Genomic DNA, 23,149 nt, shown 5'->3' with positions numbered 1-23,149 from the left:
TGTTCTTATATGTTGAGTATATGGCACCATGTAAATATTTCATGCGATTTTGCAGATGGGCATTCATATAATAAGACAGTGCCTGTGCATTTCATTCTATATGTGGAAATAGAAATGCGCAGAAATATACGTGACAGACTCACGGCAAAATGCACTTTGCCCTCATGCGGGGGTGAGTTGCTACTATTTTTTCGGAGAGGCAACCCCTACAAAGCGCAACGTCTGAGATCCTGCCTCAGGTCTGAATGGATCAGAAAGGGGAGAACGAGGGAAACGGAGATCCAAAGACATGGACCCATATCTCCCCAGCAAGAGCAAGAATGTTGAAATGTGTCTTTGATTCGTGCAGAGGTGCAGCTGTGAATTATCTACAAAACCCCGATGTTACCGTGCAGTCTGCATCCGTTTTCCATGAATTGTCGCCAAGATTGTCCAATTTCAAGGTTTATATATAATCATCGTTTTGGCAAAATTATCTATATAATTAATTGAGTGGCCATGTGTTCAGCTCAAGATTGGAAGGTGAAGGCATTTATTAGTATTTATTTCAGATAAAAATGCAGCTAAATCATTCTCATTGACAGGAATTGACAGTATCCATCAACACAAGGGAAACGTTCACAAAACTGGGTTTACCGCTGGACTTATTGACCGTTCTGACGATGGTCATCATGGGGAGTGCTTCGTGCCCCACCAGACAGGAGAAAGAGGCTCCGCTTGCCCACTGCTCTGACCCAACGGATAATAGGCTGTACATGAAGAAGGAATTGTTGCCGTTCTCCGCCACCACCTCGATGTTCCTGTACTTGCTTCTCATTAATTGTCCACGTGACGAAGATCCTGCGAGGTGAGAATCCTCTCACAAAGCAGGTAAGAGTGACAGTCCTGTGAACGGAGATTTCTTCTGTCGGCGCCAGAAGGACTTAGACGGACGGTGTCAGCAGATGTTGACCTACGGAACAATTCAAACGGCGTTTATTACACCATTCGATTAAAGGAATGAAAAGCTAATATATTTATATGTGAGTGAACTGCCAACCGATAAACTATGCATATTGCATTTCCCTTTTGTGACTTGTCTCTTTGTTCAGACATATACACATGAATGTGCCTCTGTTCTGTGCAAGGCAAAAGATTTGTATGAATAACTTCAAACTCTTCACAACACAAGATCAAGCCTTTTGTCCTCTCTGATCTGTGTTATTTCTGATGATCATGGTTGTCTCCTGTTATTTTTGTCATTTATTACCAAATGCAGTTCCACCTTAGTTCATCTGTCTCATTCAATTCCCAAGAGTAACCGAATGAGATTTTATCAAACCATGGTAGGAGTAATCAGTGGATGCCAGCGGAGAATATTTAGCATGCAAACTGATGCTTTGCAAGTGAATGATCGAAAACGATGCAAATGATGGATTTCTAAAGTGAATTCAGGCATCGCAGGAAACAATTAGCACGTTAGACAGCGTGTACGCAAAGGGACAGTAAGAGACGCATTTGTATGACAGGTGGGGAAAAACGACTCATTCTTAAGTTACAGAGATGGTGTTGTCGGGAAATGAATTTCGCAATGGGCATTTTGAGCTGGACAATACAAGAAAACTGGAAAACGAAACACTCCTGGGCTCTTTGGCTGCGGCCTTCCTCTGCGTTACACCGAATCCGGATGGCAAGCTTTCAGAATGGCATTCCTCAGACTGTCTGTGTAGATACAGAGCATTGGAGTCAATATTAAATGACCTACATTCAGGTGACGTCTTTCCAATATACGGCATCTGAAGGTTCCTTTTTTTTTAATTTCAAGAAACTCGTTTCATGTGCCTCGCTCAGAAGCGGGCATTTCTGCTGTTAGTGAGAGTACCTGCGCTTAGTAATCTCTAGCAACACAGCATAAATTGCTAGGCAAACCCATATCCCTGCAAGTTACAACACCTTGCGCTTTAAAAATAAACGCTGCAATGCTCTAAATATACAGACTGTTGCATTGACTAGAGACAACGTATCTGCACAGTGACCAATTTAACATCGATGCTTCCATTAACCTGTCCGCACCTCATATTCACTGCAAAGCGAACTCGTATTCTCTCTTTTACAGTTCTGAACAAAGACTCAATGAAGTGTTAGCACTATTTTCTTTTGCATATATAGTGCGTCGCCGACGGAGTGATCACAATCATTAATTTTGGTCTTATCTCAGAAGAAAGGTGCATCAGTCACCTCTAGCCCACCGAACCTTTCTGCAGCTACCCCAGCTCACCTTTCTTCCAGTTGATTCGTTCAGTTTTTGCAGTCATCATATCTTCATGCTTTACCACGCATACGAAATTATCCCCACTCAGCCAGTCACGTGACGAAATTTTTACTTTGCTCTCTACGATATCCGCATACTCTGAGTGCTGGATCTTTGATTCCAAAGGGATATTTTTGCGGTTCCAAGATACTTCGATATCATACGGTGCATCGGATACCAGACAGGATAACGTCACGGTCATCTCGAATAACTCTTGTTCAACAGGTGGTGGAAGGATTGTGATCTTTGGCTCGCCGCAGAAACTATCCTCTGTGGCACAATAATTAATGTGAACATAAGAATTGCCGAGTAACCGGGATCGAATGTTTACAGCAATCATCCGCCCCCCCAACGTTAATGTGTTCATGACCCCTTCTGAGTATTGATTCTAGGAATTGTGGTCCTAACTCCTGTTGAACGGACTTTTCTCTCTGTGCAGAAAACAACGCAATGAATTGAATGAGAGATCGCGTCATGAGATGTCCCACGATAGGCACACAATGCTGGAGTAACTCGGCGGCTCCGGCACCATATATGCAGAAAACGAATACGTGACGTTTCTGTTTGAGACCGTGCTTCAGACGAAGAGTCAGGGAATGCGTACCCAGATGTACTAATAGGTACGAATAAACAAAACAAGGATCTCCGCCTCCGTGCCAGTGATAACACACATATTCCGTCTCCACCGGCTCCCTCCAGTTGGACTGCACCGGATGACCTTCTACCCTCCTGGTCATTTTCATTTCTAGCTGCTGCCGTGGGCCGTTTTAACCTTTTCAGTCCCCTTGCCAACACTCACTCTGCAGCACTCTAGCGTTAGCATCGAACCCGCCGACAAGGGAGGTGCCTTGGTCGTCTGGCTGAGGCCACAGCCCAACGCAGGGACACCTCCTCCTATTTACCACTGGAACATGGCTCCACAGACCAGGCCATTATATCGCAGACCATCTTTAATTTTATCACTTCCGGCTGTTTGCCCTCAAAAGCCACCCGTACCTTATCGACCCTCGTCACGCAAGGCGCGGTTTCACCTGCTCCCCAAAATCCGTTATTTTTGTCTGCCAGATCCTGCCCCACTGAAGTCATTTCCATGCATCGCAGCTCCATCCTATCTCCTCCGATTCAATCCCTCCCGACCTATGTCCAAGACACGTCACATGTCCTTCGTTCCTTCAATTGCTTCCGTTCTCCAGCCGCCAGTGCCCTCAACATTACAATGGGCAGTGTTCTGTGTGGCTGTGTTCTGCAGCTGCGGCTCACCGGCAGTCTCTCTGTTTTTTGTTGTTGTTTTTTTGTCATTGTCGTTGTTAAATGTACGTTTTGTTTTATTTTTAATTCTGTGTATGTAGGGGGGTGGTGGGGAGGTTGGGGGAAACCTTTTTTCAAATCTCCTCCTCAACGGAGATGCGACCTTTACCGTGTCGTATCTCCGTTCGCGCTACGGCCTAACATCGTGGAGTCGGCGGCCTCCAGCTGGGATCGACCTCAAAGACTCCGGTCGCAGGGCCTGGACTTACCATCTCGGAGGCTTCGGCCGTGGGCCCTGCAGACCGCAACATCGGGAGTTCGCAGGTCCCTGGCTGGCGACCGGCTTTTGGGAGCTCCAGCCGTAGCAGCTTCGACCGCCCCGAAGCGCGAGATATGATCAACCCGCCCGCAGGCCCTTCATCGCCCTGCGTGGCTCGGCCGCAGCACTTTCCATCGCCCGGTGGGGGCTCAGGACTTTCATCGGCCTGCTCGGCTCGGCCCTGGGACTTTCCATCGCCCGGTGGGGGCTCAGGACTTTCATCGGCCTGCTCGGCTCGGCCTTGGGACTTTCCATCGCCCGGTGGGGGCTTCAAAAAGTTGGGAGCCTCGATCACCTCGTGGCACCACGGGAGAAGAATGAGGAGGAGATAAGACTTTGCCTTCCATCACAGTGAGGGTGTGCCTAGAGCAATCACTGTGATGGCTGTTTTGTGTAAAAAAAATTATCTGTGTGTCTTGTGCTTTTTAATGTCTACTGCCGGACCCTGACGTGAGAGGACGCTGGCGTTGAGTATTAGCCGCTTTTCCGTCAGGATAGTTTGTCTGTTTGTTTCTATGTTAATTGTTTTTGTAAAGCGCTTTGAGTATGTGATAAGGCGCTATATAAAATAAATGGATTATTATTATTATTATTATTCATTCTACACATCCATCCCCCATCAGGTAGGTCTTAATGCCCTACGTTTCTTCATGGACCGTTGAACCAGCCTATTTCCCTCTACTACCATTCTAATCCGCTTAAAGGAACAACTATTCACTCTCACCAACGTCTCATTAGAATCCTCCCAATTCCTCCAAAGGAAAGACGTAGGCATGGGCCCATGGGCTCGCATTCGCCCCAGCTACGGTTGCCTCTTTCTCCGCTACATTGACGACTACAAAAGGGCTACGTCTTGTACCAATGCTGAACTTACAGACATTGTTAACATCATTACCAATTTCATCCCTGCACTCAAATTCACTTGGACAATCTCCGCCCTCCTCCACTTTCTTGATCTCACCGTCTCCATCACAGGAGAAAGCTATCGTCAAACGTCTATTACAAACCTACGGACTATCACAGCTTGCTGGGCGACACTTTTTATCCTGTCTCCTGCAAACACACTAACCCCTAGACACTTTCCCTCTCTCTCCACCGCATCTGTACCGGAGACGAGCTGCTCCATACAAGGACAACCGAGGTGTTCTCATTCTTTAGGGAACGGAGGTTCCTCTCTTCTATCATAGATGGTGCCCTCGCCCATGTTCCCACAGTATTCTGCAGATCCACTCTTTCTCCCATCAACCCCCCCGTCTCAAGAGGGACGGAGGCCCCATATTCCTCAACTTTCGCCCTATCAGCCGTTGCATGCTGCACATAATTTTCCGAAATTTTCGCCACCTGCAACGGGATTCCACCATCGGTCACATCTACCTATCTCCACCACTTTCCGCCTGTCCAGTGAACTTCCCTCAGCAACTCCCTGTTTAATTCATCCCTTCCTGCAGCAATCATCCCACCACTTGCAACAGCAGGAAACGCAACACCACCCCTGATACTTCCTCACTTGACTTCATCCAGGGACCTCGACAGTCCTTTCAGATGAGGCAGAGGCTCATTTGCACCCCCACCAACCGCTGTATCCGCTGTTCTCGATGTGGGTTCCTGTACATCGGAGAATCAAAGCGCAGACTGCGGCGGTCGTGTCGCTGAACACCTTCACTCTGTCCGCCTTGCCCTGGGCGATCACCAGCTTGTCAAACACATTTACACCACACCCCATTACTGCCACCAGGTGCAGTACCGCTCCTCACCGCCTCCCCGGGGACGCCGACTGCCTAGGCCTACCTGAGGCCGTCACCACCGATCTCCACCGCCTTCCCGGGTCCGCTGCGACCACCGCCGACCTCCACCGCCTCCCCGTCACCACCCACCGCCTCCCCGGGGCCGCCGCCGCCGACCTCCATCACCTTCCCAGGGCCGTTGACTGCCGAGGCCTACCTGAGGCCGTCACCACCGACCTCCACCGCCTTCCCGGGTCCGCTGCGACCACCGCCGACCTCCACCGCCTCCCCGGGGTCGTTGCCGCCGATGTCCGAGGCCCCCCTGAAGCTTCCACCGCCGCTGCCGTCGACTTCCACCGCCTCCCCGGGGCCGCCGATTGCCGAGGCTTACCTGAGGCTGCCGCCGCCGACCTCCACCGCCTCCCCGGGGCCGTTGCTGCCGACGAGCGAGGCCTCTGCAGCGCCCCTGCTGCCCACGTCCTTCCCGACCCTTTCACCGCTGCCGCCGACCTTCCCGACCCCTTCACCGCCGCCCACTCCCTCCCCGGCCATCCGCTGACCGAGCCGACCGCCACTTACCCGGACTCCAGGTCCCCGCGGGCCTCCCCCAGCGACTGTGCCGACCCGCACCGCTCCACTGCCCAGCAGCAGGTCACAGCCGTCGCTGTACCCGGCTCCCGGGACCAACAACAGGCTGCAGCTCCACCCGGCTCACAGACACCGCGCTGGGCCCACAGCCCCACCAGGCAGAGCCCTTCATCACTGGTGGGTCCTATTGCCCATCCCCTACTATAGGTAACTGCAGCAGGGGCTCCACTGGGTCTCCACCTCCCTCCTCCAGCCAGTTGACACCAAGTACTCCCCACATCGGTCCTCATGCCCCCCGTTGCCCTGATAACCCACCACCCCCCACCATACATCCCCTCCTCCTGCCCCCCTGCCTCCATCCGACCCCAACCCCCACCATTGCCGGGTTCACCATCCCCCCTGACCTCCCCCTTTCAGACAGCGAACGGTCGGTCCTCAGCAGAGGCCTTACCTTTGTTCCCCTCCGCCCCCACATCAACGAGTTCCGCTTCCGCCATGACGTGGAGCTCTTCTTCCGCCGCCTCCGCATCCGAGCCTTTTACCATGGTAAGGAGTCCCGACCTCCCACTGATGACCCCTTCTCCCGTCTCCAATGGACCCCCTCCTCTTGGACCCACCCCCGGGTGGCCAACTACCCTCACGAGAACTTTTTATCTCAAACTGCCAGCGTGACATCAGCCACCTCAAATTCTCCACTCCCCTGACTAACTCCAACCTCTCCCCTCCTGAACGTGCAGCCCTCCACTCACTCCGCAACAACCCGGACTTATCATTAAACCCGCTGACAAGGGAGGGTCTGTGGTAGTCTGGCGTGCTGACCTCTACCGGACCGAGGCCAGACGACAACTGTCAGACACCTCTTCCTACCTATCCCTGGACCATGACCCCACCGATAAACACCAGACCTTTATCAGCAGCACCATCACTGACCTCATCATCTCCGGCGATCTACCCCCCCCGTGCCTCCAATCTCATAGTTCCCCAGCTCCGCACGTCCCGATTCTACCTCCTACCCCCAATCCACAAACACAACTGTCCCGGCAGACCAATTGTCTCTGCCTGCTCATGCCCCACCGAACTTTTCTCTACCTACCTCGACTCCATCCTATCCCCCCTGGTTAAATACCTCCCCACCTACGTCCAAGACACCTCACACGCTCTCCATCTCCTGGATAACTTCCGGTTCCCAGGCCCCCACTCCCTCATTTTCACAATGGATGTCCAGTCACTCTACACTTCCATCCCCCACAAGGATGGTCTCGAAGCCCTCCGTTTCTTCCTCGACAGTAGAACCAGCCAATCTCCATCGACCAACACTCTCCTCCGCCTAGCAGATCTGGTTCTTACCCTCACAACTTCTCCTTTGACTCCTCCCACTTCCTCCAAACCAGAGGCGTAGCTATGGGCACTCGCATGGGCCCTAGCTACGCCTGCCTCTTTGTCGGGTACGTCGAACAATCCCTGTTCCAGACGTACACTGGCCCCATCCCCGAACTCTACCTCCGCTACATCGACGACTGCATTGGTGCTACCTCTTGCACCCATGCAGAACTCACTGACTTCATACACTTCACCTCCAATTTCCATCCTGCCCCTAAATATACCTGGACTATCTCTGACATCCCCCTGCCGTTTCTGGACATCACCATCTCCATCACAGGAGACAGACTAGTGACGGACATTTACAACAAACCCACCGACTCGCACAGCTATCTGGACTACACTTCTTCCCACCCGGTCCCCTGCAAAAAGTCTATCCCCTACTCCCAATTCCTCCGTCTATGCCGCATCTGCGCCCGGGATGAGGTGTTTCACACTAGGGATTCCGAGATGTCCTCGTTCTTCAGAAAACGGGGCTTCCCCTCCTCCATTATAGATGAGGCTCTCACTAGGGTCTCTTCTACATCCCGCAGCTCCGCTCTTGCTCCCCCTCCCCCCACTCGCAACAAGGACAGGATCCCCCTCGTTCTCACCTTCCACCCCACCAGCCAGCGGATCCAACATATCATCCAGCAACATTTCCGTCACCTACAACGGGACCCCACCACTGGCCATATCTTCCCATCCCCTCCCCTCTCTGTGTTCCGCAGAGACCGTTCCCTCCGTAACTCCCTGGTCCACTCGTCCCTTCCTGCCCAAACCACCCCAACCCCGGGCACTTTGCCCTGCAACCGCACCAGATGGAACACCTGTCCTTTTACCTCCCCCCTGAACTCCATCAAAGGACCCAAACAGTCTTTCCCGGTGAGACAGAGGTTCACCTGCACCTCCTCCAACCTCATCTATTGCATCCGCTGCTCTAGATGTCAACTTATTTATATCGGCGAAACCAAGCGCAGGCTCGGCGATCACTTCGATGAACACCTGCGCTCGGTCCGCATTAACAAAACAGATCTCCCGGTGGCCCAGCACTTTAACTCCCCCTCCCATTCCCAGTCTGACCTCTCTGTCATGGGTCTCCTCCAGTGCCATAGTGAGGCCCGCCGGAAATTGGAGGAGCAGCACCTCATATTTCGCCTGGGCAGTTTGCAGCCCGGTGGTATGAACGTCGACTTCTCCAACTTCAGATAGCTCCTCTGTCCCTCCCTTCCCCTTCTCCTTCCCAGATCTCCCTCTATCTTCCTGTCTCCACCTATATCCTTCCTTTGTCCCGCCCCCTGACATAAGTCTGAAGTAGGGTCTCGACCCGAAACGTCACCCATTCCTTCTCTCCCGAGATGCTGCCTGACCTGCTGAGTTACTCCAGCATTTTGTGAATACATCCCATTCATATGCTGTCGGTTCTGTCCTGGGCTTCCTCCAATGTCAGAGTGCAGCTAAACGCAAATTGGAGGAACATCACCACATATTTCGGCAACCTAAAACTCAGTGGTATGAATATTGATTTTTCTAATTTCAAGTAACCCTTGCATTACATCTCTCTCCGTCCACCTCCCACCCTAGTCAACCTACCAGTTTCAATGCGGTCCTGTTTCGTCTCACTATTTGTATCTACTCGTTATCCCATTTCCAGAGCAACAATGGACCATTGTGGCCTCGACCTTTCCTGGTTCAACGTTGCTGGATTTGATTTGTTCTTTTCATACCTTTCATTCATTTTTTTTGTACATTCTCATACCACTATCTTCCCTCTCCTCTGATTCTAAGTCGGAAGAAGAGTCTCGACCTGAATCGTCACCTGTCCATTTTCTCTAGAGACGCCGAACCCACCTAACCCGCTGTTACTCCAGCATCTTGTGGCTCCTTTCGGTGCATACCAGCATCTGCACTTCCTTCTTACACATGGGCTTTCCCAACGTCAGTGAAGTTCTACCATCGTGAACGCTAATGTTTGCACTAATACCTGAGACATACCACGAATGTATTTCTTACCTTGCGACCTAGTGATGCTTTGGCTTTTCAAAACTTCTTCATGGTTGACTTGGCAGGTATAGACGGAACCTGCTAACCACTCTCTTGCTGGGAATGTCAACTGGCTGGTCGCCGAGAAGTTACCTTCACCGTTCACCTCGAAGGCGGGAGAGGTGACGATGCCAGAATCCAATGGCTTTCCATTCTTCAGCCAGTTCACAGTAAATTTCGCTGGGGTGAAATCGGTGATCAAATACACGGCGATAGCTTTCCTGCTGCGCTGGATTTCATCAAGGGCAGTTGTGGTAATGGTGACGGTTGGATGATGTACCACGCGATCTTGAAGAAAATAAACTTAATTGAAATTAATCGTCGATTAATATTGACGCCCATTCTTTTGCCCAAAAAAAGAACACTTTTTCTGATTAAACATAGCCTCCCACTCACCTGGACTTGACGGGATGTGGCTAAATTATTTGTTTATCATGGTACATCGAGTGCTCGTAAATGGGGAAATTGTAGCTCGGTCAGTCGTCGTCGCCGGGATGTAAAGGGCCGACAGTTCTGCTTTTACCCTGTATGACTCTGTGTCTGTGTTGCTAATACGCTTGATAATGATTTTAACGATGCACTCAGGCGCATTGATGGTTCGTGAGTTAAAATGTAATTTATCTTTGGATTGATCAGTTCCTCGCGAATGATATGGATGTGCTCGTGATGATAATACATTTATGAGCACTCTTTTCAAGATCCCTTCCAAGTAAATTTTTATTTTTTAATGATTTTGTACATGGTGAATTGCCTCGATAATTGAAGCATCGGCTTTCGTTCCGCACTAAGAACGAACGACAGTGCTTCGATATTATCAATATCGCTCTCGCCCCTCGGTGCTAGGAAACAAAACTTACCGTACATGTCGAAACATGAACAGCAGATGTTGTTTGATTTTTTTAAAAGACGCAAAGTGCTGGAATAGTTTAGCGGGTCAGGCATTTTGTCCGTTTCTATTGAGACTTTAACCCTTTGGTGGTTAAGTTGAAAATTGAGTTTCATCATTGTTCCAGATGTTGCATGGCATCTGTGAATGCAGCCGCACTTTCACATACTTTTGAGACATGAATTGAATGTCTTTGACCGGGTGGATCATGGAGCTCAGATAAACGTTCAACATGTCAGTATGACATCTATATACTAAATCTCTCGTTTGTTTGTTTGTTCCTGAACTACACGCAAAACGGAACACGATAGCGTGGCAATTTTAGGCCCACCTTACTCACTGTCGTTCTTTTGGTGCTAATGGAAGCAGTTTCTTTGAAATCGGTGTGATATTTTTAAAGTTATTCACATTTTAAAGTTTAAAGTTATCTCATAGGGAGGGAGGGGCGAGGGAGGGAGAGAGGGGGGAGGGATGGAGGGGGTGGAGGGAAGATAAGATGTTTGAGGGGTTGGAGTGGGGGGAGGGTAAGTGAAGGGGATGGGGAGGGGGAGAGGAGGAGGGGGTTCAGGAGGGGGAGGGGAGAGGAAGGAGAGAATGCTGGGGTGAGGGGGGCGAGAATATGGGGGTTGAGGGGCATGCAGTTGGGGGGAGGGGAAGGGGAGAGGAAGGGCTAGGGGATGGGAAGGGGGAGGCGGAGAGCACGTGGATGTAGTGGGAAGTGAGGAGGAAGAGGGAGGGGGAGGGAGGGAGGGAGGGAGGCGGAGGGGAAGGGGAGTGGGTGAGGCGGAGGGGGGAGGGGGAAGGTAGGGGAGAGGGGCAGGGTAGGGAGAGATGGTGCTGCACCAATGCAGGAGCGGTTTGGGCTCAACGGGTCCACTTGGTCTAGTGAAGAACAAAACCGAATAGGGCACATTAAGTAAAGTACTTATGTTCAATTGCCAAACCCCGCACCCTCAACTCCACTCTCGGCCTCGCGGTGCTACACGAACCTCGTACATTCATGTTGTACACTTTGTTGTCGTGCTGAACCACGCAGTAGATGTCGCCTCTCCCTGCCTCCGCCTCGGTGATGGTTAACTCGCTGGTCCGGTTGTCTGTAACACTGCCGGGTAGGTCTTCACTCCGGTGATCAGATCTTTATCATCTTTCTTCCAAGAAACACTGGCGCCCAAAGGGGAATAGCCCAACACCAAACAACCGTATGTCAACGAACCACTGGAGCCGTGATCCTCACAGGTGAAGAGAATGAAGGGGCTGGGTGCGGATGGAGCCGCTGCAAGTCAAAGATCACATGAATGTTAAACCCACTCTCGTGCTCGTTTCGCAAAATATTCAGTAGGACGAAACAATATACCGCAATTCGTTACGCAGCTTTCTATTTCATTAAACTTCACGAGTATCATAAACTATTAATTCAACCATTAACCTTGGTCCCAAGTTGGATCACATTGGTGGAAAACTTCTTGGGATGCCAATATTTGCTAGTTACTGTCAAATGTACGCACAATCTCGAGTTGGAAATATATCGATAGGCTTCCAGTATTAATTAAGTATAAATTCCCAGGGTTACTCAGGACTGTATCTGAAATATGAAATATGAAATAAATAAATAAATACTCAATGCTCAGTAGCTATAACTAACGTTGGCCTCTGGGTTACAATCTCACAAAACTGGAGCAAGGGCAGAACTACAGAGATCAGTGTAGACATGTGCGTGGGCGTCATCTGTGGTAAAAGTTGGGAATACCCGCTCCTTTTAGGATGAGAACCTCGGGTATCCTGGTATGGAACAAATCATCTTGGGAGCAGTTGCGTTGAGACGGAATAATTTGGGGTTGGGACATGGAGTCTTTGCAGAGGCAGGGTGGGAGGAGGTGTAGTCCAGGTAGCTGTGGAGTCCGTTGATTTGTAATTTATGTCAGTCGGTATTCTATCTCCCGCGATGGGGAAGGTGAGATCAACAAAGTGGAGTTATGTGTTGGAGATGCTCCCGGTGAATTCGATCGTAAGGTCTATGTTTGTCAACAGATTAATGAATTCGACGAGTTCTGCATGGGTACAGGATGAAGTGTTCGGGGATAGGGGCAGTGCACGTCTGTGTCAGGTATTGTTCCATACACCCAACACAATCGTAGGTTTCGCTAGGGCCCGTGACGGTGCCCATGGCTAGACTTTGGATTTGGAGGAAGTAGCAAGTGTCTTGGTTTTATAAATGGTTCATAGATTATCCGATAAAATCAGAGAAAATGGAAAGATAACTGTGGTTACCATATCGGGCGGCACGGTAGCGTAGCGGTAGAGTTGCTGCTTTACAGCGAATGCAGCGCCGGAGACTCAGGTTCGATCCTGACTACGGGTTCTGCACTGTAAGGAGTTTGTATGTTCTCCCCGTGACCTGCGTGGGTTTTCTCCGAGATCTTCGGTTTCCTCCCACACTCCAAAGACGTACAGGTATGTAGGTTAATTGGCTGGGTGAATGTAAAAATTGTCCCTAGTGGGTGTAGGATAGTGTTAATGTGCGATCGCTGGGCGGCACGGACTTGGTGGGCCGAAAAGGCTTGTTTCCGGCTGTATATATATGATATGATGATATGATATGATATCGAGCGTCCGAACATAAATTGGGAGAAAACAAATGAAACTATCACAATCTTGTTCGTAAAGTTTGACCTAAAATGTGTCCATCGTACAAAACCAACTAAGGGGGTGGATGTCATTGCGACGGTAGCTGTGTTATTTAACGAGAAATAACACACTTATAATGCCACTCTTTTATCGTATTTTGTTCTCCGATCATTCACAACATTATTCTGCTCATTTGTATGCCGACAGTAATTGCAAGTACTGTAAATTCCAGAAAGCAAACCAGTCGACAGTAGGTAAGAAAATTAAATTCATACCAGATTAAAAACATGTAAGAGATTGCGTTGGTCGGGATTAAAAATAACTCTCGCAGTATAATGTCTCAACTAATAAACGTTAAGTACACAGCTTCAAGAAACTAGATGCAACATATAAATTGTAAGATCATGTTCATACTTCGTAATTAAATCAATTGGCACTGGTGTCAAATTTAGTCTGTGTTCGCCATTGCAATGGACTGCGCCTTAATGAATTCAATAATAATCAAATAAAGATTAATGTTTATACAATGACGCTCAGTGCAGTTTCCAGCATCTTTAAAATGAGTTTACGTTTACAATGTCATCGGCACTGAAGAACTAATGATTAACATTTTATCACAATCCGATAGGAACCGAATAAAAAAGTTACCAATAATAAATTACAAACTTCAATCTATTAAAATATATATCTACGTTTGCTTCGTGACTTTAACAGCAAAAGGCGTGTTTTAATTCATATAGAGGGAGTCTACTTTCAATAGTGAAAATGCACAATGTTGCTAAATCAATGTTTTAATTAAATAAATGCTAATATAATTTTAACGTCACTCAAACCCTCCAAACAGCTATCGAATTCAATTCTCACTCTATTGACGGATTAGTGGGATAACCTGTTCTATAATTAAAATCGCAGAGAAAATTTCGTTTACAACATTCCACATCATTTCCCCAATTTTCATTTTTTACCATAACAATTCGTAAAACTGCCATTTTTCATTAGCAATTTAGTAAATGGAGGAAAGATTTATGTTGAAATTTCTTTGGGAGCCATCGCCAAAAATGAATTCAAATTGTCTTTCTAATAAATGCATGGATGAAAAATTATTTAAATACTACAGCTGTGCCGAAATCTCCCCATTTTACATGCAACATGTTTTCCGAATAGGTAAACTCGTGATTTTTAACAGAAAACATAGAAGTGCATCATCGGGTTGGGCAGCATCTGTGGAAAGAAAAAACCAAGAAATTTCCATGTCGATGATGCTGGGATGATTAATCCATGGCAAATTCAGTTTCATTTACAGATGTAGCATAGAAATACATCCTCTGCTAACCGAATCCACGGCGACACACGAGTGCTACGTTATCGCATTGTCGTATCCATCCCCGACACGCCAGGGACAACCACAAACTGGCAAACCTGCACGTCTTTGGGATGTGGGAGGAAACCAAAGCACCAGTAAGAAAGCATAGGGAGAAGGACATTCCTCATTGTCCGTGCCAGATTTCGGGACCGAAATCGGGTCTCTAGCGGCACCAGCAGTCTATCGGAACCCCTGCCTAGGATTTGTCTCTCGCCACAGGCTGCGTGGCCCTCTGAGTGTTTGCAGAATTTACTAATCCTGTTTAAGATTTCCAGCAATTTCTTCTTATTTTTATTTTTTTAACACATATCTTCTTGCGATCAGGGCGGCACGGTAGCGCAGCGGTAGAGTTGCTGCTTTACAGCGAATGCAGCGCCGGAGACTCAGGTTCGATCCTGACTACGGGTGCTGCACTGTAAGGAGTTTGTACGTTCTCCCCGTGACCTGCGTGGGTTTTCGCCGAGATCTTCGGTTTCCTCCCACACTCCAAAGACGTACAGGTATGTAGGTTAATTGGCTGGGTAAATGTAAAAAAAAAATAAAAAAATTGTCCCTAGTGGGTGTAGGATAGTGTTAATGTACGGGGATCACTGGGCGGCACGGACATGGTGGGCCGAAAAGGCCTGTTTCCGGCTGTATATATATGATATGATATGATATGATATCATTGAAATATCCTAATCCGGAACTCCGTACAACACGGAACCCGGTCGCTCCCATTCGAATGGAACGTACAAAAACGTCACATTGCAACAATATCGTCTCCAGCAATGACTTGCTGAATGGTACCGCTGATGGTCTGAATCGCATAACCCAAAATTACTGAAACTCTTTACAAAAATCCAAATATCTCTGTTTAAAGACCACAGAAATCCAATGGTCCAAAAACCACCGAGCCAGTCGTTGTTGATAAAACAATAAATTACACAATAACAATGAATTACACAATAACAATAACACAATATTAAGTAGATACATAGACAATTGGCGCAGGAGTAGGCCTTTCGGGGCATAGAGCCAGCACCTTCATTCAATGTGATCATGACTGATCATCCACCATCAGTTCCCCGTTCCTGCCTTCTCCCCATACCACTTGATTCTGCTAGCCCTAAGAGCTCCATCTGACTCTCTTTTGAATGAATCCAGTGAATCGGCCTCCTCGGGCTTCTGAGGCAGATCATTACATAAATTGACAACTCTCTGTGTGAAAAAGGTTTTCCTCGTCTCAGTTCAAAATGGCCTAACCCTTATTCTGAAACGGTGGCCCGTGGTTCTAGACTCCCCCAACATCCGGAACATGTTTCCTGCACCGAGCCTTTCCAATCCCTCAATAATTTTATATGTTTCGATTAGATCCCCTCTCATCCTTACAAATTCCAGTGAAGACAAACCCAGTCGCTCCATTATTTCATCATACGACAGTCCCGCCATCGCGGGAATTAACCTAGTAAACCTACGATGCACTCCCTCAATAGCAAGAATGCCCTTCCTCAAATTAGGAAACCAAAACTGCACACATTACTCCAGGTCTTGTCTCACCAGGGGGCTGTACAATTGCAAAAGGACCTCTTTGCTCCTATACTCAACTCCTCACTTTATGAAAGCCAACATGCCATTATCTTTCTTCACTGCCTGCAGTGCCTCGACGCTCACTTTCAGTGACTAATGTACTAGGACACACAGGTGTCGTTGTACATCCCCTTTTCCTAACTTGACATAATTCAGATAATAATCTGCCTTCCGTTTCTCGCCACCGAAGTCGATAACCTCAGATTTATTCACATTATACTGCATCTGCCAATCATCTCCCCACTCACCCAACCTGTCCAAATCACCCTGCATCCTCATATTATCCTCTTCACAGTTCGCACTGCCACCAAGCTTTGTGTCACCTGCATATTTGGTAATGTTACTTTTAATTCCTTCATCTAAATCATTAATGTATATTGTAAATAGTTGCGGTCCCAACACCGAGCCTTGCGGCACCCCTGCCAGTCATTGACTGCCATTCTGAAAGGGACTTGTTAATCATTACACTTTATTTTTCCTGTCTCCCAACCAATTTTCTATCCATGTCAATACCCTACCCCCAATACCATGGGCTCTAAGTTTGCCCACTAACATCCTGTGTGGAACTTTATCAAAGACTTTCTAAAAGTCCAGGTACACAACTGCCACTGGCTTACCCTTTTCCATTTTACTTATTACATCCTCATAAAATTCCACAAGATTTTCAAGCACGGTTTCCCCTTCGTAAATTTATGCTGACTTGGACCAGTCCGTTACTGCTATCCAGATACGACGCTAATACATATTTAAGAATCGTCTACAGCATATTTCCCAAAATCGATGTCACGCTAACTGGTGTATAATTCCCTGCATTCTCTTTCCCTCCTTTCTTGAAAAGTGGGATAACATTTGCTACGATCCTATTCACAGGAACTCATCCGGAATCTATAGAACATTGGAAAATGATCACCAACGAGTCCACGATTTATGGAACTACCCCCTTGCCGACCTGGAGATGCAGACCATCAGGCCCTGGGGATTTATCAGCCTTTAGTCCCATCAGTCTACCCAACACCATTTCCTTACTAATTTGAATTTCCTTCAGTTCCTCTGTCACCCTAGATCCTCTGTCCTTTACTACACCTAGTAAATTGCCATTATATAGATAGAGTTTCACGGACTTTGCTTTCTGAGCTTTGCTGTAACATCGGCTCACATTGCCAACTCGTTGTACTTCAATATAGACACTAAGCGGTGGAGTATCTCAGCGGGACAGGCAAAGTTACTCCAGCTTTTTGTGTCTCCCGTCAGTGTAATCCAGCGTCCGCGGTTCCTTCCTACTCGTTGCACTTGAAGATAACTGCGCAATTAACCCTGACGCTGATCCTTACACTTTTGCGTTTTGCTGCTAGAAAATGTTACTTCTCCCATGAAAGTTTTCTCAGCGACTGGATTAAAGGTGGCAATGCGATTCTACCAATTAACACGCGCTTCAAAAACTAGAAAATTGTACACAAAGGATTAATCCTATCCTCTCGTTTGTTTTATGTGCGCTGAGGGGAAACAAAGTGAGACAAAGTATCCGCTGTTGATTAGAAAGCATAGTTTGATCCATCGCAGATCATGGACCAAAAAAATCTCAAACAATTTGAAAGCATGGTGAAGGCAAATTGATGCACATTTTTCGGCTAATTAAGAACTAAACAGCATCAGTCTCAAAGTCAAAGGATCGGAAGTCATAGCACATAAGGCAAGTTAATTCGGGAATCTCACTGCAGCAGAATCACATAACATTTCTAAATTAACGTCGATCCAACATTGCAAAGAATGGGTAATCAATCCAGAAGAACTATTTCTTACAATTGTTGGAAATATAGAGTAAAATTACAACTGGATACATCTAGATACTGAACAGGATGAAGTTTCTTACCGTTGGTTACCGTCAGCATGGTGCCTCCTCCCCAGTATTCAATACAGTCACGGTGTTACATTCTATGGAGTTCTCCATACAAGAATATGATCTGCACAAAGTAGGCAAAAAAGAACAACATTTCTGTAATTATTCGTATTTCACATCTAAGGCGAATGCCTTATTGCTCTTTGAAAAGAATGAATGCGTTAAAAAGAATAATTTCCAACAATAATACGGTACAACTGTGTTGTGTATTAAACAGGGCAGTGAAATGTGATAAGAATAATTTACATGTAAAATATAAATTACCCCAAGTTACCGATACAATAAAATGTCCTAAGATATTCCTGGACATGCATATGCTCCTGTTGCATAAAACATTGAATTGGAAATATCATATCCTGGTCCTGATCACAGTATTATGGGATGTTGATGTTTCTGCATTGGTAGGAACCGCTGTGCCATTGTTCTCGCACAGTAATAGGCAGAGGTGTCTTCGATCCTCAGGTTCCCGGCGGTCACGGTGAATATATTATTGGAAAGGTCTTTGGACGGAGACACTCGGCTCTCCATCCCCGGAGCGAAGTTCTTCCTAGAAGATGAGTAGTAGGAGAGCAGCCACTCCATCCCCTGCCCGGGGACCTGACGGACCAAAAACATATAGTAGTTGCCAAGTACGAACCCGCTGGTATTACATGTCAGAGTGATGGAGCCTCCAGGACTGTCGGTCTCTGCCTTCGGCTGAGTTAAAACGACATCGGAATGGACACCTGCAAGTTAAAAAAAGGCATGAAAGGCAAAGTTAAATTATTGACCATTGATCCCCGACTCTAATTAACAAGGGGAAAGAAATTGGGAGGGTGCTAGAGCGTGTAGCAGGGGAATGGCGTAGAGAATATACCACTGAGAATCTTGCTCGAAGAATTTGTCCAACTAATTACTCACGGGCTATTAACGCCAGGAATAGGCTCAGTGAAACCGCCGACCTCATCCCGCTGGGAAGTGTGACCTGGGTTGTTTCTGTGCAGAACCTCGCAACAAACCAACTGCAAGCAAGTTGGATTTCGGATCTCCTAGAGAGAATTAAATACCCGGCAAAAGAGGGTGTGGCTGTGGGCGGGGCCTGTAAACCGAGAGGAGAAGCGGTCGGAGCTGAGACACGGCTCCGAACTCAACAGCAAGATGGACTCACGCTTTCACATCTATTAACTGATACAGATGCACAAGAGGTTAATAAAACTAACAAGATCCAGGACCAGTCTTCTGAATAACATATCATCATTATCACTGTGAACTGCGACAGGCGTCACGGAGTACGAACGGAATAATATTTCTGAACCGATTACTTCACGGCCACATACTTGCCTACCAAGAGACAGATCTGTGAGCGGATTCCCACAAATGCCCTCAAAGTAAATTAAACCGATGCTCCGCGGCAGATAATTGTGTGACGGGTCCTTATTTCAGTGGGGCGCGCAGGATGAAAGTCGACTAAATGCTGCGGCCTCAGTTTAGTTCCTAAAATATTTATTGTTATTTTCCATCTTCATTGATATATTAAAACTGCAGTGCTCACTGGGCATTGAAACCTCTAAGTTGCTGATACCGTACGTTTCCTCCCCTAACACAATATAAACTCATGGTATAGTTATAAATCGGATGGTTCAAAGATTAGTTTCAAGGTGCAGGGTTTTTTTCCGTTAAATATGTTTGGAATTCCTCAAATTTGTGTAAAAATGCGACAGACCTTATAATCTTTATCGATAAGACAATATCAAATAGACAATATACAACAGGTGCAGGTGTAGGACATTCGGCCCTTCGAGCCAGCATCACCATTCAATTTGATCATGGCTGATCATTCACAATCAGTACCCAGTGCCTGCCTTCTCTCCAGACCCCCTGACTCCGCTATCATTAAGAGACCTATCTAGCTCTCTCTTGAAATCATACAGAGAATTGGCCTCCACTGCCTTCTGAGACAGAGAATTCCACAGATTTACAACTCTGAGTGAAAAAGTTTTTCCTCATCTCCGTTCTTAATGGCCTATCCCTTATTCTTAATCTGTGGTCCCTGGTTATGGACTCCCCCAAAATTGGGAACATGTTTCCCGCCTCTGGCGTTTCCAATCACTTAATAATCTTATCTTATATGTTTCAATAAGATCCCCTCTTATCCCTCTAAATTCCAGTCTACACAAGCCCAGTCGCCCCAGTCTTTCAACATACGACAGTCCCGCCATTCCGGGATTTAACCTAGTAAACCTACGCTACACGCCCTCAATAGCAAGAATGTCCTTCCTCAAATTTAGAGACCAAAACTGCACACAGTGCTCCATGTGCGGTCTCACCAGGGCCCTGTACAACTGCAGAAGGACCTCTTTGCTCCTATACCCAACACCTCTTGTCATAAAGGCTAAGATGCTATTAGTTTTCTTTACAGCCTGCTGCACCTGCATGCAAACGTTAAGTGACTGATGAACAAGGACACCCAGATCTCTTTGCACTTCCCCATTTGCCAACTTGACACCATTCAGATAATAATCTGCCTTCCTGTTCTTACCACCAAAGCGGATAACCGCAGATTTATCCACATTAATCTGCATCTGCCCATTCACACAACCTGTCCAAGTCATCCTGCATCCTTATAGCATCCTCATCACAGTTCACACTGCCACCCAGCTTTGTGTCATCCGCAGATTTACTAACGTTACTTTTAATCCCTTCATCTAAGTCATTAATGAAAGGGGTGGGGGGGGGGGGGAGATGGGAAGATGTGGCCAGTAGTGGGATCCCGTTGAAGTTGACGGAAATGTTGGAGGCGAAATATGTTGGATACGCTGGCTGTTTGCGTGGAAGGTGAGGACAAGGGGGTTCTGTCCTTGTTACGAATTGGGGGTGGGGAGGGGGAGCAACAGCGGTGCTGCGAGATATAGAGGCCCTTGTGAGAGACTCATCTATAATGGAAGAAGGGAAGTCCCGTTTCGTAAAGAATGAGGACATCTCTGATGCCCAAGTGTGAAACACCAAGGACGAAAACCAGAGATTAAAGCTGATCATATATAGAAGGGAGTAAATCGATAAGATGTGTGTGTGTGTGTGTATGTATGTGTGTGTGTGTGTGTGTGTGTGTGTGTGTGTGTGTGTGTGTGTGTGTGTGTGTGCGTGTGTGTGTGTGTGTGTGTGTGTATTTTTTTGTGTTTGTGTGCTTGTGTGTGTGCGTGCGTGGGCGTGTGCTTCTGGGCGTGCGTGTACTTGCGCGTGTGAGAGGAAGAGAGACGAGAGGTGAGAACAAATATTTGAGCAAGGATCACAGACAGACAGAGATACCTGCCTTTGTTGTGATCAAAGGGAGACACAAAATGCTGGAGTAACTCAGCGGGACAGGCAACGTCTCTGGAGAGAAGGAATCTGTGACGTTTCGGGTCGAGGCCTTCTTCAGACTTCTTCAGAGATGCTGCCTGACCCGCTGCGTTACTCCAGTATTTTCTGCCTACCTCCGATTTAAACTAACATCTGCTGTTCTTCCCTACACATTCGTTGTCATCAACATGAGCCGTTCCAATAATATTGGGGCTGTCCATTCCAATATCGGGGTTGGTTACAGAAAAGGCAGTACGGGGAATTGATAACAAAGCAAACACAAAATTCTATTAAAATGTCATCATGAGATGGAAAGGAAATTAATGGGTGGCAAAGTGCAGGATGTTATTGATCATAGCCATTGATGGAAAATAAGGGATATGATACATGTTCTCAGTTCGTCTAGCTTTGTAGGAAATATTATTGGCTATCATCATCTGTAGCACTTCGACTTTACACATTTTTTTCTATAGGGGAGAACGTTGACAACATAAAATAAATGTATCTGAAGTAATCTGTTGGGAGATTTGCATTTCTTTCTCACTTTATCTGTTTTGCGCCTCTGGGTAAACATTGTTTATGTTTCTGTCCTTCAGTAAACGAACCTGGGTCTGGGGCTGTTGAAATCAGCGTTTATTTAAATCAGCTCATCTGTGTTTCCAGCCACTTTTAGAGCAATACGAGCGAGGCAATGAAGATATCATTCTCGACGGCGATTAAATGTTTTAAGGATATTCGCAGTTGACGCGAATCAACTGAATTCTCTGAGAGAGTCTATTTTATCATATTTTGTTCAAAGCAATTGATTTGTGATTTTTAATTATGGATTCACTTCAGAAAAATATTTTGCTGTCTAGTTGAATCTCCACTTGAAGAAATGTTTAAACACGCGAAGTCAATGAAGGAATCGAGTTCTTTCCACGCCTCCACTCTAGGTTTTGCATTATAAAACACACACACACTCACGCCCACACGCTTACACACACACATACACACACACACGCACCAACACACACGCACACACACACACAAACAACACACACACACACACACACACACACACACACACACACACACACACACACACACACACACACACACACACACACACACACACACACACACACACACACACACACACACACACACACACACTCACACACACACACACTAAAAAATACACATATATCAAGCACAAGCCCCTGCCATGTACGTCCAGGCCGAAGTAGGAATTTAATTGTACCGCTGTCGGCATTTATGACAATTACACATTTTTGATACTTGACGCTTCATGTCTTAGAAACATGGAAGAAACATAGAATATTGAACAATAGTTGCAGGAGTAGGCCATTCGGCCCTTCGAGCCGGAACCACCATTCAACATAATCATGGCTGATCATCTAAAATATATACCCCGTTCCGGCTTTTTCTCCATTTGCCTTCATTCCTTTAGTCCAAAGAGCTATCAAACTCTGGATAGGATAGACTGGAAATTTATACTTAAAGAGTTGAATGTGGAGATGCAATGACAAAGATTTAAGGGCCGCATGTGAGTCCAAAAATTGGTTATCCCTGTCTGGCGAAAAAAAATAAAAATTTAAGTATAAATTTCCAGTCTATCCTATCCAGTTCCCGTCTGATACCTTCAAAGTATATTAATAGTTGATTAATAACATTGTCTTTGCGCTGTATATAAAAGATGCTTCAATCGCATTTGCTATTACATATGGTCTTGAAAAGAAAATATCATTCCTCCACAGTGATAATGTAATCAGTTTCCATTTAAATCGGAAAAAAAGCTTTAATCTCACATTTCATCCTCTCTTGCCATCTTATGTAAATGTAAAATTGTCTCATCCGAACGGAGACGAGACCTTTTGTTCTGGGTCGTGTCTCGGTTCCCGCTGCGGCCTACCATCG

General features: G+C 46.8%; 1 pseudogene and 1 gene segment (V, D, J or C); both read right to left on the bottom strand.

Moving 5' to 3' along the window:
• Positions 1-537: 537 nt before the first annotated feature.
• On the bottom strand, positions 538-18,792 carry LOC144600861 (Ig heavy chain C region-like; annotated as a pseudogene). Its single transcript, XR_013548190.1, has 7 exons — positions 18,768-18,792; positions 18,549-18,636; positions 17,885-17,975; positions 11,447-11,730; positions 9,542-9,859; positions 2,258-2,560; positions 538-952 (listed from the first exon to the last, which is right to left on the bottom strand). The product of XR_013548190.1 is annotated as an Ig heavy chain C region-like (transcript).
• LOC144601347 (Ig heavy chain V region-like) lies at positions 18,278-21,450 on the bottom strand. The segment is given in 2 exon segments: positions 18,278-18,636; positions 21,381-21,450. Coding segments are annotated over 2 exon segments (429 nt in total).
• Positions 21,451-23,149: the final 1,699 nt, after the last annotated feature.

Source organism: Rhinoraja longicauda, chromosome 16 (genome assembly GCF_053455715.1).
Source record: "Rhinoraja longicauda isolate Sanriku21f chromosome 16, sRhiLon1.1, whole genome shotgun sequence".
Classification (NCBI taxonomy): domain Eukaryota; kingdom Metazoa; phylum Chordata; class Chondrichthyes; order Rajiformes; family Arhynchobatidae; genus Rhinoraja; species Rhinoraja longicauda.
This window is presented reverse-complemented; position numbering and strand designations above follow the sequence as displayed.